Source organism: Podarcis tiliguerta (genome assembly GCF_965153285.1).
Source record: "Podarcis tiliguerta genome assembly, chromosome: 3".
NCBI classification, from domain to species: Eukaryota; Metazoa; Chordata; class Lepidosauria; order Squamata; family Lacertidae; genus Podarcis; species Podarcis tiliguerta.
Window position 1 is genome coordinate 56,869,851 of NC_139536.1, and position 15,323 is coordinate 56,885,173.

General features: G+C 41.4%; 1 protein-coding gene across 4 annotated transcripts in view; it reads right to left on the bottom strand.

The window, feature by feature from the left end:
* Positions 1-4,821: 4,821 nt before the first annotated feature.
* GRM1 (glutamate metabotropic receptor 1) overlaps positions 4,822-15,323 on the bottom strand; it is a 183,802-nt gene continuing 173,300 nt past the window's right edge. For 3 of the 4 annotated variants that reach the window (XM_083434795.1, XM_083434796.1, XM_083434797.1), the window contains one exon: positions 4,822-8,245. In XM_083434795.1, the coding sequence (XP_083290921.1) occupies positions 7,366-8,245 (880 nt within the window). In that variant the 3' untranslated portion in view covers positions 4,822-7,365. Of the gene's footprint in view, positions 8,246-15,234; positions 15,320-15,323 lie in introns of all 4 variants that reach the window. The other variant, XM_083434799.1, reaches the window with a different exon arrangement.

A 15,323-nucleotide genomic window follows, 5' to 3' on the forward strand; every position in this document is an offset into this window, starting at 1 on the left:
AAGTAGTTAGTATAAGGCAGCTTCCTATGTTCCTGAGGCACACCATCGGTCCATCTAGCTCAGCATTGTCTTCATTGACTGGCAGAATCTCTCCAGAATTTCAGTCTGGGAGTCTTTCACAGTTCTACCTGAGAATTGAACAGGGACCTTCTTTATGTGAAGCAGATGCTCTACCCAGGGCCAGCCCACTTGTGAGACAGACTGAGGCAACCGCCTCGGGCAGCAGAATCCCAAGGGGTGGCACCAGTGGGGAAAGGAGGGAAAGCGGCAGCAGCTTCTGGCAAAATCCCTTGAGATCTCATGGAACGCTTCCGGGATCTCACAGAACTCACAGAAGATCTCACCACAGCTGCCAATTCTCCTCACTTCTCCCATGGCTGAAAGGCACCCTCTCTCCCCACCCCCACTGCTGCCACTGGAGAAGCAAGGAGAAGTGGCTGTGGTTTCCATGTTCTGGTGAGATCTTACAGACCTCTTATGAGATTTCACAGGAATCTGGAAGCTGCAGGACATGCGTGGTAAGGCTTCAGCAGGGGAGTGGCGGGATTGGCTGCTTCTGGTTCTATCACTCAGCAAAGATTAAGTTGTGTCCCATTGACCTTTGTTAAAACATTTCATTTTCCTCTAGCCAACATTTTTTTAAAAAAAAATAAATGATGGGAATTACATTTCAAAGCTTGGTTCTCACTTCTGTTCTTCCCAGAATTCACACAGCATGCATATGCAGTGGTTGATGGGACGGGAGATGAAGGTGGTTTAGAAATCACCATCCTCGGGAAAGCGCTGCTCTCTATAGTTCATAGGCAGATGTATTTTGGTGCTGAAGGAGGCACTTTTTAAGTCTTAGGGCTGGCAAGCACAACCAGAACCAAAATGTTATGCTTATCTTTTGCTTGTATCTCTTGATACTTCTGTCTCTGTGCTTAGCAGTAAACATGAGTTTTGTTGTTTTAAATGGTCTAAATTGGTACAGTTCAAGTTGATTCTTAGGCAATATATTAGATAGAGAGGAGTGAGGGCCATGAGGTTGAAAAGATACCCATACTGAAAGTGGATGCCATAGACTAAAGGCAATCCTTATACAGGTCTCATAGCAGAGAAGCAACTTTGTGGTGGAGGAGATTTTAAGTAGACAAGATCCTGTGCAAAATGGTGTGGTGACATTCCCTCAAGCAAGTAAGTTTGTTCCAGAGACGGTTTACACATTGAGCTGAGTCCTCTCTCACTCACCACGCAGCTTACAGTGGTACCTCTGGTTACGAACACTTCTGGTTATGAATGCTTCAGGTTACGAGCTCCACTTACCTGGAAGTAGCTGCTCCTGGTTGTGAACTTTGCTCCAGGATGCGAATGGAAATCACGTGCGAGAGGTGTGTGTGCAGCAGAAGGCCCCACTAGTGAAAGTGTGCCTCAGGATAAGAATGGTTTCAGCTTAAGAATGGACCTCTGGAACGAATTAAGTTCGTAACCAGAGGTACTACTGTATCTGTAATTCTATCCCATGTGCTGTGGTAAAAGGTAAGGTAAAGACACCCTGTACAGTTAAGTCCAGTCAAAGGTGACTATGGGGTTGTGGCGCTCATCTCACTTTCAGGCCAAGGGAGCTGGCGTTTGTCCACAGACAGCTTTACGGGTCATGTGGCCAGCATGACTAAACTGCTTCTGGCACAACAGAACACCGTGACGGAAACCAGAGTACACGGAAATGCCATTTACCTTCCCGCCACAGTGGTACCTGTTTATCTACTTGCAGCGGTGTGCTTTCGAACTGCTAGGTTGGCAGGAGTTGGGACAGAGCAATGGGAATTCACTCCGTCATGGGGATTCAAACTGCCAACCTTCCAATCGGCAAGCCCAAGAGGCTCAGTGGTTTAGACCATAGCGTCACCCACTGTGATATGCCTCAACGTCACTAGTACATACCAGGGGCCAATCTGATGGGTAGGCCCACCTTCATTTAGAAAGGAACTACATGCTCAGCCTCACAGATGTGGTTGTGGTCAACCTTTTAGTGAAAAACCGCACCTGTATGGGACAGGAGTCCAGAAAAATGGCTGAGTTTTTCAAGTGACTGTGGGATGGGGGCTTGAAGATAACTCATCAAGTGACCAAGTAATGTGTTAATCAGCTCACAAAATATTTCTGATTTAAACTTTTTATATGGTTTTTGATGTATAGTTTTATGTATAATTGTTGAATAGCAATATATAAATATTTTTATAAATTAAAGAATAACAACAGTATGCCCAGATATGAAAACCTTTGGAGTGTTACTTTTTCAGATATGTAGTTTGTATCTTAAATCATGATAACTTCACGGAGTAAAAATGTAAGATCATCTTCTTTCAAAGTAAATATAAAATACTTATTAGACAGTGTTATAAAGGCAATTTTAATTAATCATATGACAGGCCCAAAATATACCTTTTTACAGAAATCTTAGAAGTTTGTACAACCACACATGTGAAGGTCTTCACCTTTGGATAAACATTAGAGACATATATCACAGTTCCAGTTTCCAGTTACAAACGGAGAGCTAATATAAGGAGCCTCAGTAAAATGGATATTCATTGATATTTATGCAAAACGATTACTTATTATGTTGAGATTGGCTAGATCAGAGTACAAGTTGCAACCATCAAATAGGCGCAAAAATAGGTGCAGGTAGATGATGTGCTTCCTCTTCACATTTTATTGTTGAATATGAAAGCTATTATCACTGCGGTACTGATTTTGTATCAGTCATAACAGTGAATTATCCCATTTTAAATGTTGCCTTCTTAGTAAGTAGAGAGGGCTTACTGTAAGGTTTTGTTCAAACAGTGTTTTTTCAGTGGTAGAGAGGACCGGCCCTGCCATTAGTCAAGGTGAGATGACCACCTCAAGCAGCAGAGGCTAGATGGCAGCAGTAGCCCCCCGGCAGATTCTTCTAAGCCCCCAAGCCATTCCCTGTTTATGTTACATAGACTGTCTTGCCCCACTACAGTATTCTGCTGTCTCAGGTGCAATGAAGAATGCTGTCTCATCACCTGTGTTGAAGTAATATCCAACTGAGGAGTCAGGCCAGTTTTTAAAAAGTCATTCTATACTTGTAATATTTACATGGCAGGAGAAAAATATTCTGAGCATGTCAACTGCATGTGTAACATGCATGATTTCACTAAGGTTTTGGGGATTGCTAAATTTGCCAAATAGTATAAAGACCTTATCTTTACATCTTTAGCTTTTGCTACATGTCTCTTTACCCTGGCCTTTGTCAATTAAGGTATTTAATTTTTTATGGACCCTGCTTTTTTGCTGAATTTATATTTTTCTATTTCATTTGGACTCATTTTACATGTTTTATAATTGCAGTGGTTTTTGCTGTTTTATATTCTATTGTTGTAACCTGCCAGTGGACCTGATGCTGAAAGGGAGCTAAGAAATTGTATAAATAAACAAGCACACTTTTTGCTGCATGTTGTGAAATGAGAACTTTGCTTGTCTCCCTCACTTCAGAGTCTTAGTGGGTCCTATGAATGTTTGGTTGTTCAGTTATCCCTTCTATTTTGCTACTGTTTTTAGTAATTTACTATGTGATTTTATTGTGCTTTATATATTTTTCCATTGTACACTGTCTGTGGAGCATTTGCCCTGGAAGAGTGAAGTCAATCTCAGGTTTGTAGGCTTATGGGAGCGTTGGACCCCCAGATTGCAGCAGTAGCCAGGAATACTTTCTGTCAACTGACTGCCTCTAATAAGAAAGCTGCAGCCTTTTTTGTCAAATTACAGCCTCAAGAAGACAGGCTACTGTATTGCGATGAGATTTGGGGGGGGGGGGGTTACAATGGGAGAAGGGATTTGGGAAAAATTGAGCAGAGGCACTTCACATGTGCAGAAGCAAAGTGCCCCAGCCTTGTTCTAACTTGCTGAGTTTCATGATACTTCAGAGCAGCCTTTCCAACCTGAAGCACTACAAATTAATTAAATTTAGTCTTACTTAAATTCCACTGATTTCAATAATTAAATGGATCAAACCATCTGATTACAATGGCTGAGTGCACTTGGGGCTGCCCTGAATATTCACCTTTTTCAGGCTAACATTGTTTTTTTGATAGTGTAAAATATTTCCACAAATATCCCTTTAGACTACGTAAACATTTACCATCACCATCCAGTTGTGTTCAGTGGCAACATGCTGGCTTGCTGCTATTATTAAGCTACTGCTCCTTCTTTCTGGATTACATATGGGGGTGACTGAAGGTCTGCTCAATTTATTGGTGGGCAGTGCTGCATTGATCTGGCCCAGGGACAGAGACTGGCACCCTCCCCGCCGCTGCTTGTCCACGCCATCAGCGCTGTGTGGGGCCCTGCTCAGGGGGTGGGCCCTGGTGACCAATAAGCACCAATGGTGGTGGAGGTGGCCGTGGAAAATTTAAACCCTGACACGGCAGGGAAATTGAAGCCAATCAGGGATTAAATAGTTGATGGAATGACATCACAATGCTAAGTATGGTCAATCAATCTTGGCTGCATGATGACATCACTGAAGGCATAAGAAGTTAACTGAAAACAAGAGAGGACAATATAAATGCACATGTGACGATGTCCCCTTTTACTGCTAGGGATGGGGAGAAGTTAAGTCCAGCAGACCTGCATAATCCACATTTTCTGATGCACAGGGCAAATGCTTTTTTATATATATATATATATTGTCCAGTAGCACCTTAGAGTCCAACTAAGTTAGTTCTGGGTATAAGCTTTTGTGTGCATGCACACTTCTTCGGAACATGCACATGACAGCTTATACCCAGAACTAACTTACTGGTAGTTGGTCTCTAAGGTGCTACTGGACAATTTTTTTTATTTAGTTTTTATTTATTTTGTCTACATCAGACCAACACAGCTACCTACCTGAATCAAGGGCAAATGCTGCTATTCTCCTATGCTTTGAAATTTACACTCCTCCAAATTTTGTGAGGCAGTTCTCCAACCAAACATACAAAAATGCATAAATTATGGGAAAGTGTGCATAAAATGCATATATTTGTGATGTACGATTGTTGGGAAAAAAATCCTTGCAATATTCACATTAGGCAAAATTGCATATAAAAATGCATATTCCGAACTTTCACGATGACTGAAAACCCCCCACAAACTGATGTGTAAATGTGAAGGATTGAATTTAAGATCAGGGAAAAAACCCATAGAAACTGAAATAAAATGAAGTTGACAGATTTGCCCATGCTTACCCACTGTAGGATCTGGGTCACATCCTATGCTGTTCTGGAGCTTTGCCTGATCTCAGGTCAGGAGCAGTTTTTAGGGGGCTCATGGGGCTGATGTCAGGAAGGGAGAGCAGTAAAGTCCCTTTGCACAAGCATCCTTACATTTGTGTATCTTTGGATACAACTCTGTGGGTATCTGTGTCTTAGTGGAGTGAACTCATACACCCTGGAGATATTTGCTTGCTTCCAGTCCCCACTGCCCATTTAAGCCCAGCCTGAAATGCTGGTTTTATGAGTAGAAGACCCATCAGCAACAGAATGGGATATGGTGCAGAGGGCTGCAGCTGGTAGGATCATTTAAAAACTGGATGCTTTCACTTGTCTGTGCCAAAGCATTTTTAGCTAAATCAAAGCCACCATTGCATACAACGTTTTTCAATTACACATTCTCCAAATTCAATTCTGTTACACATTTCCTTCAATCCCTTATATGAAAAGAAATGAAAAAGGTTGTTAAAACGGCATGATAATAATTGACAATGATTTTGATTATTAGAAAAGAAACCTACACAAAATCCGGAAACTGGGGGAAAGAAGAAAAAAAAAAAAAACAGCATGAGAGAAATAACAACAATGGTAGACAGATTTAAGCACCATAGAAATTTCTTTGCCACAGGTATGGTCTTTCAATTATCCATAACGAGAAATGGTCTGAATACTTTTTCCAAATTTGCCTTTACAGTTTTTTTTTTTAATTCTGGTGTGTGCAAGATTTCTAAAAGAGATGCATCCTTTATTAAATACATTTGTTTAAAATACATGAAATAACAAATTATTGGAGCACTGGTTATTTTCAACAGCATAATTTCACATGGCAAAAATATCAGCAAAATCAAGCACCCTATTATAAGGGAAGGCTTAGCTTATTAAAAATGTTTCAGCACAGCTTACAAACCTTCAAAGATCTATAGTATATTTTTAAACAATGCAATATAAAACATGATCGAAACATAAAAATATCGATAATATATTTGTAGGACGATCATCCAGTGGCAGTTATTAGATGTTATACAGCACATGTTCTATACAGTTACACGCACACACACACACAAAGACACAACATACACTCATTCTCTTGCCTCTACCATGAATCTAGTGAGCCACGGTTAAGAATTGCTTTTTGCTTTAAAGTAGTAACTGTTGCTCAAAATATATAATTATTTCATATGTAGTTGTTTCCATAGTAACACAAACAAACAATGTAACCACATGGCAGATGCATCAGATTATGAAAGTCGAGTTGGTAAATATTGTTTTGCTACAGGAAATGTAGTGTTAACAGTTTAGCCACCTGGCTTGCAATCATCTACAAAAGGGCAAAGGCTCAACACTACAGGAATTTCTGCCTTGGTTCTCATCAGCAGCCCTTTCGTGTCTTCAGTGTGTTTATTCTGGCTCTTTTTAAAATCAGCGCAAGGGGGGGCGGGAATACTAAATCAGAGGTTCCTTATAAACTATATGCTCACATGCTATTTTTGCTTCTCTGACACAAACCTCACATGACAGCTTGTTATTTCCAGGTCACTCACTTAAGAAAGCATAAGAAAAGATATACCCAGGTATGCTGTCTGCAGAGAAGTCTTTTATTCCTTCCTTTCCAAGGGAACGTTGCTGCATTCAGTGAAGATGTCCAGCGGTGAGATGGATGCTAAGGTCTCCTCTGTGGTTTGTGTTATGCAGAGTCCTATTCAAGTGTTGCCAAGAGAGTGTGTGACAGTGTGTGTGAAACGTTGTGTACTGTACTTATTACCCCTTCGAATTTCGTTTTTGCTATAGAAGTTGTAGATGGGATTTGTGCTTTGTCAAAACGCCTACTGTCTTCTCAGAATACAATACTTTGAAAACAATACAATACTTTCCCTTTAAAACACGCGCACGCGCACACACGCACACACACAACAAGTAAAGAATTGAAGCCCTCTAATAGATTTAGTGCAGGATACACATTTGTTCATTGCTGCTGCTGCCCCCTCCTATACACAACACCATGTTGGTGTGCCTTCTATTGCCCTCACACGGCTTGTGCTGCTTTGCCCCATCAAACCAAAGCTGACCAAGGAGACGTGGTCCACTTGCTTCCATCACCACAGCCTCCGTTCTACAGGGTTGATGAAGTTTGCTTATAATCCCTCAGAACAACAGAGGCATAGGTTGCAATGGGAGGTGTGCAAAGCACTGATTCAGATACCGGGGAGCTGGGCACAGAACTGCCTGAGGCCACCGAATCTCGAAAGGGAGATGGAGGCGTCAGTGCTGGTGAGTCTTCTAGAGTCAGTTTGCTGGTTGCCTGCTCCTCTTCCTCATCTTCATCCTCCTCTAGGTTCCCCGGCCGCTCATACACATACCCTTGGATAAGCTTAAACTTTTCATTTTCTTCTTCCTCCTCCTCCTCCTGCCCCTCTTCTTCAGATGGGGACGAAACTATCTCTTTGCTGAATGTACCCATTTGGAGTGGCAGCACCTGCTGCTGCAATAATGGAGGGTGATAGATAGGCCTTACTCCGTTCCCGGCACCAGGTGCGGGGATCACAGAGTTGAAGTCCGGGATGCCAGTGGCAAATTTGTTGACCACGCCTTGCAGCTGCTCCATAACGGATCTCTGTGGTGGTGGAGGTGGTAGGATTTGGGGACTCTGCTCAGACAAGAACAGGTGGGTTTCCTCTGCTGTTGCCTGCAGGGGAGGCGTCGCCATGATTCGCCGATGCACAACCATGGAAGGACTATTTAGTTGGCCGAAACGCACTGGCTCGCTCTCCTCTTCCTCCACCACATTGTACAGAGTCTTACTGCTGATGTCTGAAAAAGTCAGGCTCTTGCCTTGGCCTGGATAGCTTTTAGTCAAGGGCTTGATCACTGCGGTCTGATTGCATCCTGGCTCTTTGCTCTTCACATGCACTGAGAGTCTGTGCCACATATGTTGTCCCTTGGGAACGTCTCTCCCACCTGGTTCAGACCAGGACACAGACTTGCCGTTGGAACTATGAAGAAAGCAAAGATGGTTGGTTTGCGTTTGCTTCAGGAAAAGAGAGGCTACAATAGCAAAACTGTCCTTAGTTCTGCTCTGTAATATTGCCTCCACTCAGAAGCAATTACAGGGAAATACTACATTGAGAAACAGCAAAGACTTTCTGTTTTTTATAAAAGGGAAACCAAATTATTCCTTGTTGTGGGGGCAACATGTTGTAGAACAGAGGTCACAAATGAGGCGCCCATAGGTGCCAATGTGCCTGCCAGTGCCTTCTGTGTCACTCAGGAAATAGTCCCTCAAAGATCCACAATACACAAGAGACTATTTGCTCAAATTCTCCTACATTGAGCACACCTACTTAAACATTCCCACAATTTATTGTATGCCAGGACTAAACACTACTATCCCTTTTATGCTGAAGTGCAAAGGGCATCTCTCTTTGAGCAAGTATGATGGCCACTGTAGGTGCTCCCCTCATTGTGAATTGATGAGGGAGTATGCCTGCACCATTTTGTGGCCCAGTATTTCAGCTGTTTTAGATGTGGCAGCCATTTTGTGTTATGCCACACCCCTATGACAGCCATTTTGTGACTTGCAACAAAGGCACTTTCTCAAAATTCCAAATGTGCCCCCTGGTCAGGCAACTTGGATGGCTTCAGTTATTTTGGTTTCAATGTTCTCTGCAGGGACAGGGAACCACTAATCAATGTTAGATTCACTTCACCTGAAAGTTTGGGAAGATGCAATCCATAATCATTGGAACTCATGTCTAAATCTATGGCAGTAGAATTAAAATATTTAATGTTATATTCCCACGTGCTGTACACTTTACATTTCTGGGTCCCATCTAAGCTTGTATTATGCTTTTTCTCTACCACATTTCTCAGGCAATTCTAGTATACAGAATCCCAACTTATTCCATCATGCTTTAAAAATAATGATCAGTGTTTGGTCCACTCATAATAAGTATATTGAGGTTCATGATCAAGCTTATTCCCTTGAAATGGTAAAAATCTTATATCCAAATTAAATTTGACTAATGTTCCTCATACAGGTTTTTTTGTTTTTTTTTTTAGAAAGCACCAATGGAAGAGATTTCAACATTGCTGCAGACAAAGGATTCCATGTCCCGTGGAAGGAATTGCATATTGATGTTTCAAGTAAATCTGTTTTGTCAGAACTGGAACTTGTAGTAAAAATTTGATTTCTCCTTTATTTAAATGATGCTTTTAACTGTTTTGGACAGTTACCATATTCCATTATACAGTTTGTAATTACCGTTGAGAGCTTTAATTGTCTTTAAGACATCGAAATAGTTTCACGTCAATTGTGACTCATTGTGTCAGTTTTTAAGGGAATACCAGAAGGTTAACTCCATTCTGAAAAGTAGAAAAACTTGAAGAATTTGGAACCAGGTTATCCCCAATAACACCTTAACTGCCTGGTCACTTTGACCCTCAGGAGAGGCATTCTTAGAGGTGCTGTATGTTATTGATGTCCACTATGGCCTTTAGTGTGGTGTCACTAGCCTTTGGAATATACTCCCAAATCAATACCAGGCATGCATCTGGAATTTAGGTGCCCTGCTTAAAACGCATGTTTTCACCCAGGCTTCCCATGAGGGGGTGAACCAACTATGTTGATGTATTAAACTAATGTACTTATTTGTGATATTTTTGTACTTGTTTTATGCATTTCAATGTTTAATTTACAGCTGTTCACCACCATGGTCTCCCCACCCTTAACATTAGTGGTTATAGACATTTTTTGCAAACAAACGATATACTAAACTACTTTCTTCTTAACCTCACTAACCGCCTAGTGGGACTTAAGTCCCATTCATTTTATTTATTAAACCCAGCTCCCACCCTTCCTCCCAAAGGAGCCAGAGGCGGCAAACACACAAATGAAAAAAACAACAAAAACATATTAGAAACCATTCCAATACAGACACAGACTGGGGGAGATCTCTACTTTAAAGGCTTTTGTTGGAATTTCCAGCAGACTTAATACCAGCCATCTTGGGGTGCTTCCAGACAGGGGCCTGTTATTGCAAGTAGGTTGTTCAAAGCACATTAACTTCCACACATTCCTGTTTTTTCAGTCATGGATATTCATAGTTATTCTGCTGCTAGCTGTCCACGCAAGTGGGTGAAGATTGAGGAAATGTACCTGGAGGGCTTCCCATCTTATTCCCCTCAATCGCTCATTTCCAGCCCTCCAATGCTGTTGGTGGGCAAGTGCAGTGGTACACACAACTTTTTTTTAAACAACAACAACCCAGGAAGTGCTCATGAGTGCAAGAGGAAATATTACCAGCCAGAACATGCAAAATGGGAACTTGTGATTTGAGGGATGGGTGTGAGCAATATCCATTTCCACTTTTTTAAAAAATACTGAGGACTTGCTTATGAGTGGTGTTTCTCTAAGCCTAGTACAAGAGTGATTCTGAGATCTTGCACAAGATCACTGTATTGGTTTTGTTGAGAATAATTAAAAAAGACAGATATATGTACTGTGAATACAACCTCTGGGGTAATTGCCATGTGTATTTTTAGGAGATCTTTTGAGAAAAACTCATAGCAACTGGTTTGCTGAAATTCAGGTGTGCCCTCAGCATGTGGCAATCGCTGGAAATAGGCACATTTGCATCATTTGAGCCACTGAAAACAGAATGGGCTGGATGAGTGTGGCATTAGAATCCATCCACCCAAATGTCACAATGTGTGACAAACCATGGACCGAGACTAAATTAATGTGGTGATACGTGACTGCAGATCACTAAGGTTTATTTTTATGAATCAGATTTTCCATGGAAATGGGAAATCTGGGCTAAAAAATTTAAAAGTATGGGCTGACATTCTGTTGACAAGGATATTGTGTGGGCACTACAAAAAAGAATTGTGTGCATGAGCAGCACCAATTACCCAGTATAAACTCCTGTCTGGAAGCATCCTTAGAGTGAACTCAGAAGAACACTTAGCAGCCTATTCACATAGATAAGAGCTTTTTCAGTGGTGGCTATTGGGATGGAGGCTTCCAGTGACTTGGTTATCATGTGCTAGCACAAATAGCAAATTAAAAGGATTATTATTTAAATGTAGCCTTGGTACATCCACCCAGCACAAGTCTGCAAAATCTACAGTGTGCATTTGGCCCGCATCTGATTTGTATCACTTGAATAGATATGGGAATTGATAAAAACAGCAAGGCAAAATTGGCTCAAACTATGTGACAAGTGGAATTCTACCTATCAGACATGATGTCACTCATCTTGCCCATCTTGCCCATTTTCTCTATCGCTGTATATGTCCATGACCATAATGAATTGATTCATTCATTCATCTTGCCCATTAGAGACACAGAAGCTTGAAGGGGTCCCTCACACATGGTACAAATACCAAACACACGTGGTACAAATTCAGCCTCAGTAATCACTAAGACAAAAAAATGTAATAAAATACAAATGCAGACATATTTGATACCGATGACTATACAATACAATTGTGTGTGTGCGTAAGTAAGTACGTAAAAAGATTCAAGAAGTGTGGGGGAGGATGCAAGGTCAGCCGCAGGAACAACCAGTTGCCCTGGAAAAACCCAAATATTTTAGAAACAAGGGTGTGCTAATAATATGGCAACAACCAGAAGATTGAGACCATTGGGTACAAAGGCACTGTGAGCAGTGAGACTCAATACCACAGCAATTTAAAAGCAAGGGACACACAAAACTTTAAGCAGGACTCAGGCATCATGACACAGGGAGCCCTATAGGTATGGATGCTGAGGAGATTTGTGGCACAGGCAATCTGTTGTGTCTTAGCAAGGAGGTGAGGCAGGGGTTTGCTCTCAGGTAATGAGTCTCTAAAATATGGAGAGCTTTTCCATTTGGGAAGGGCTTGGGGAGAGTTAAGGAAGAACTGGGAAGGGGGATGATTGGAACTCAATGATAAAATGCATTCTTTGCTGCATAAAGATAGTTCCTGGTTAATTTCCTCCCACTCGTTTCCTAGTTCTCCTGGATCTCTCAGCAGCCTTTGATACCTTTGACCATGACATCCTTCTGGACTATCTAGAGGCGCTGGGATGTGGGGGCACTGATATATAGTGGTTCCGCTCATTCCTCCTGGGCTGTGTCCAGAAAGTGGTGTTGGGGGATGAGTGTTCAGACCCCTGGGCCCTCACTTGAGGGGTGCCTCAGGGTTCTGTCCTCTCCCCCATGCTTTTCAACATCTACATGCAGCCACTGGGAGAGATCATCAGGGGATTTGGGCTGGGTGTTCATCAGTATACAGATGATACCCAGCTCTACCTCTCTTTTAAATCAGAACCAGTGAAGGTGGTGACTGTTCTATGTGAGTGTCTGGAGGCGATTGGAGGATGGATGGCAGCTAATGGATTGAGGTTGAATCCTGACAAGACAGAAGTACTGTTTTTGGGGGACAGGGTGTGGGTGGGTGTGGGGGACTCCCTGGTCCTGAATGGAGTTATTGTGCCCCTGAAGGACCAGGTGCGCAGCCTGGGAGTCATTTTGGATTCACAGCTGTCCATGGACTTGTGTGACTAAGTTCTGTAATTCTATATTTGTATAGAATGGAAGACAATACACACTACACTATAAAACATTTTTGAATAGTTATACTGATTAATACATGTAAACACAAACAGAAAACCTACCTGCATGATATACACAGAACTAACACACTTTTAATTTCCGTTTTAACAAGGCTGCTTTGATGAATTTAATCTGCTTACAACAGAACCACGCTTTGAAATAGGAAATCCTAATGGACTTTTGATATTATGGCAGGGATGATTTTCTGTTAAGGAAAGAACTAATATGGCTGTCCTTACATATAATTCATCAGGATCTGTTTCCTAGCAAATCATGTTTTAATTCACCTTACTCAGAAGCAAGATCTGCTGGGTTTGCACTCTACATAGATAAAGGTTTGTGCTGCAGTTACAGTTAGATGGTTCTAAATGGTGTTTCAGTCACTGTAATTGACATTTTATGATATGCTGAAAATCTGGGAGCTGCCAGTAAATATTGCAAATCCTTCTTCATTCATATTATGCCTTTGTTACATATCTTCAGGTGCCAGGAAAGACTCTCAACGGTTTTTAAACTGTGTGTGGAACGTTGTGATGGTGGTTGTTTCGTTGGTTCCTTTTTAATTTTTTATATTGTAAACCCTCCTGTGATCCCCAGACGAAGGGTGGTATAGAAATTTAATAAATATTAATAAAATATATCACAAATAGTTGCATACCAAACATTTGTTTTTAAAAACTGCATACAAGAGTTTGTTAGACTTTCAGTCTGATTCAGAGTACAATCCCAATCATGTCTACTCAGAAGTAAGTCCCATTGAATTCAAGGAGGCTTACTATCAGGTTAGGATTGCATCCTAAATATCACAGGCCTTGGGAATTTGGCTAGCCTTGTTGAAACTCTTTTTGCTTTCCTCTAAAGCTCTGGCCTTCCAGGTGTTGGTGGACTCCCAACTCCCATCACTATGGCTATTTGTGAGAGATGGAACTTGTGGTCCATTAATAGTTGGCGGGCCACAGGTTCCCTGCCACTGCTGGAAAGTGTTGAGTCTAAACTTAAGGGTGTTTCTCCTAAGAAGTTACATCAGAATATTGCTGTGGGTTAAATTTGGTGGTTAACTCCAGAGGTTTGATCTTTGTCAACTGCATGGAGAGGTTCCCCAGAAAACTTGGACCCCCAGCATGTATGTGGTGCTGGTGAGATGCTGAATTTGCCAACAATACAGCTTGTAAGTCAATAGCATGCATGTTTCCATAGCTTCTAGGTGGGGGTGCACATCCTCTATGCAAAGAGTATTTTATCATATTGTTGGGTTTTTGTTTGTTTCCTTCCTTGAGTATTTTGTCTGAGTAGGAAAGTCAACATTTGCTTTGAAGATTCAATTTGGGTTTCAGTCAAACTCTGTTAAAACAATGAAATGACCACTATATCTGTGAAGTCTCTTTTTCTTGGCTAACAGCTGTTCCACGGCTTCTGTCACATTATTATTTCTACTTGGTTCATGTTCTCACTACTTTTGTCTGTCACTACCTTCTCTGTGTTAAATTTCCCAACCAGAATACTGCTGTTCTCATTATCAGTTTGATTTGAACTTCAATAAAACTAATTGTCTCCCACTTTCTACCGCAAGCATCATGTTGGAAAACATACCTCTTCTATAATGACTATTTTCTTCTCCTTTTCCTAACATAATTCTGCTTATTAACCAGTTTTCATCAGCCCCAAATCTGTGACTTAGCACCTACTAATCTGTAAACACATGTTAATGTGACAAGAAAGGGAAGAATCAATTGGGTTTAATTATTACTTTCAAAAGTAATAATTAAAATCTTCTATCTCATTGCTTGAGTGTTTGCACTTCAAAATTCCTGTATGGCCATAAATGGTCGTCAGCATGAAACTCTGTGTTTTGCACACTCCACCAAACCAGTGTTCTGTGAAAACCTGCAGCCGAAGTTCACCAACCCGGGCTGTCAAGAAGAATCGGGCACAGCAAAGCTGCAGCAGCCGCTAGAGAAAATATAAAGCCGTCATTGAAAGTAGGCAGAATCGTTTCAGCTCCATGCAAAACTCTGAACAGGGGAAAACAGTGTTGGCTAAAGGACGGGGGTTAAGATAAAGCGAACAAGAAAAGTATGTATTTTTTGTTTTCGTTTTGCAATTTGATCAGCAGATGCTGGAAGTGACAACCATGGGGAGAAAAAAAGAGTTTCTTTCAAAAATTATTCCACAGTGTCCTTTGAAGAATATATGGACAAGCAAGAGTCAAGGCAGTGTGAAAAATGGGACACATAAGCAACTGTTCCATCATTAATGGCATGCACCACATTTGTCCCATTATCCGGAATGAGAAAAGTCATGAGAAAGAGAAAGCAATGGGTAAAAAATAAAAATAAAAAAGATATAACAACAAACACCACTGTTTGTCATGCAGCTTCTCTTACACATTCACTGCAGTTTGGGGGTTTTCAAAGCTGCACATGGGCCGACGGACACTGGCTGGTGGGCGAGAATTCTGGCTGCCTCTTCCTGA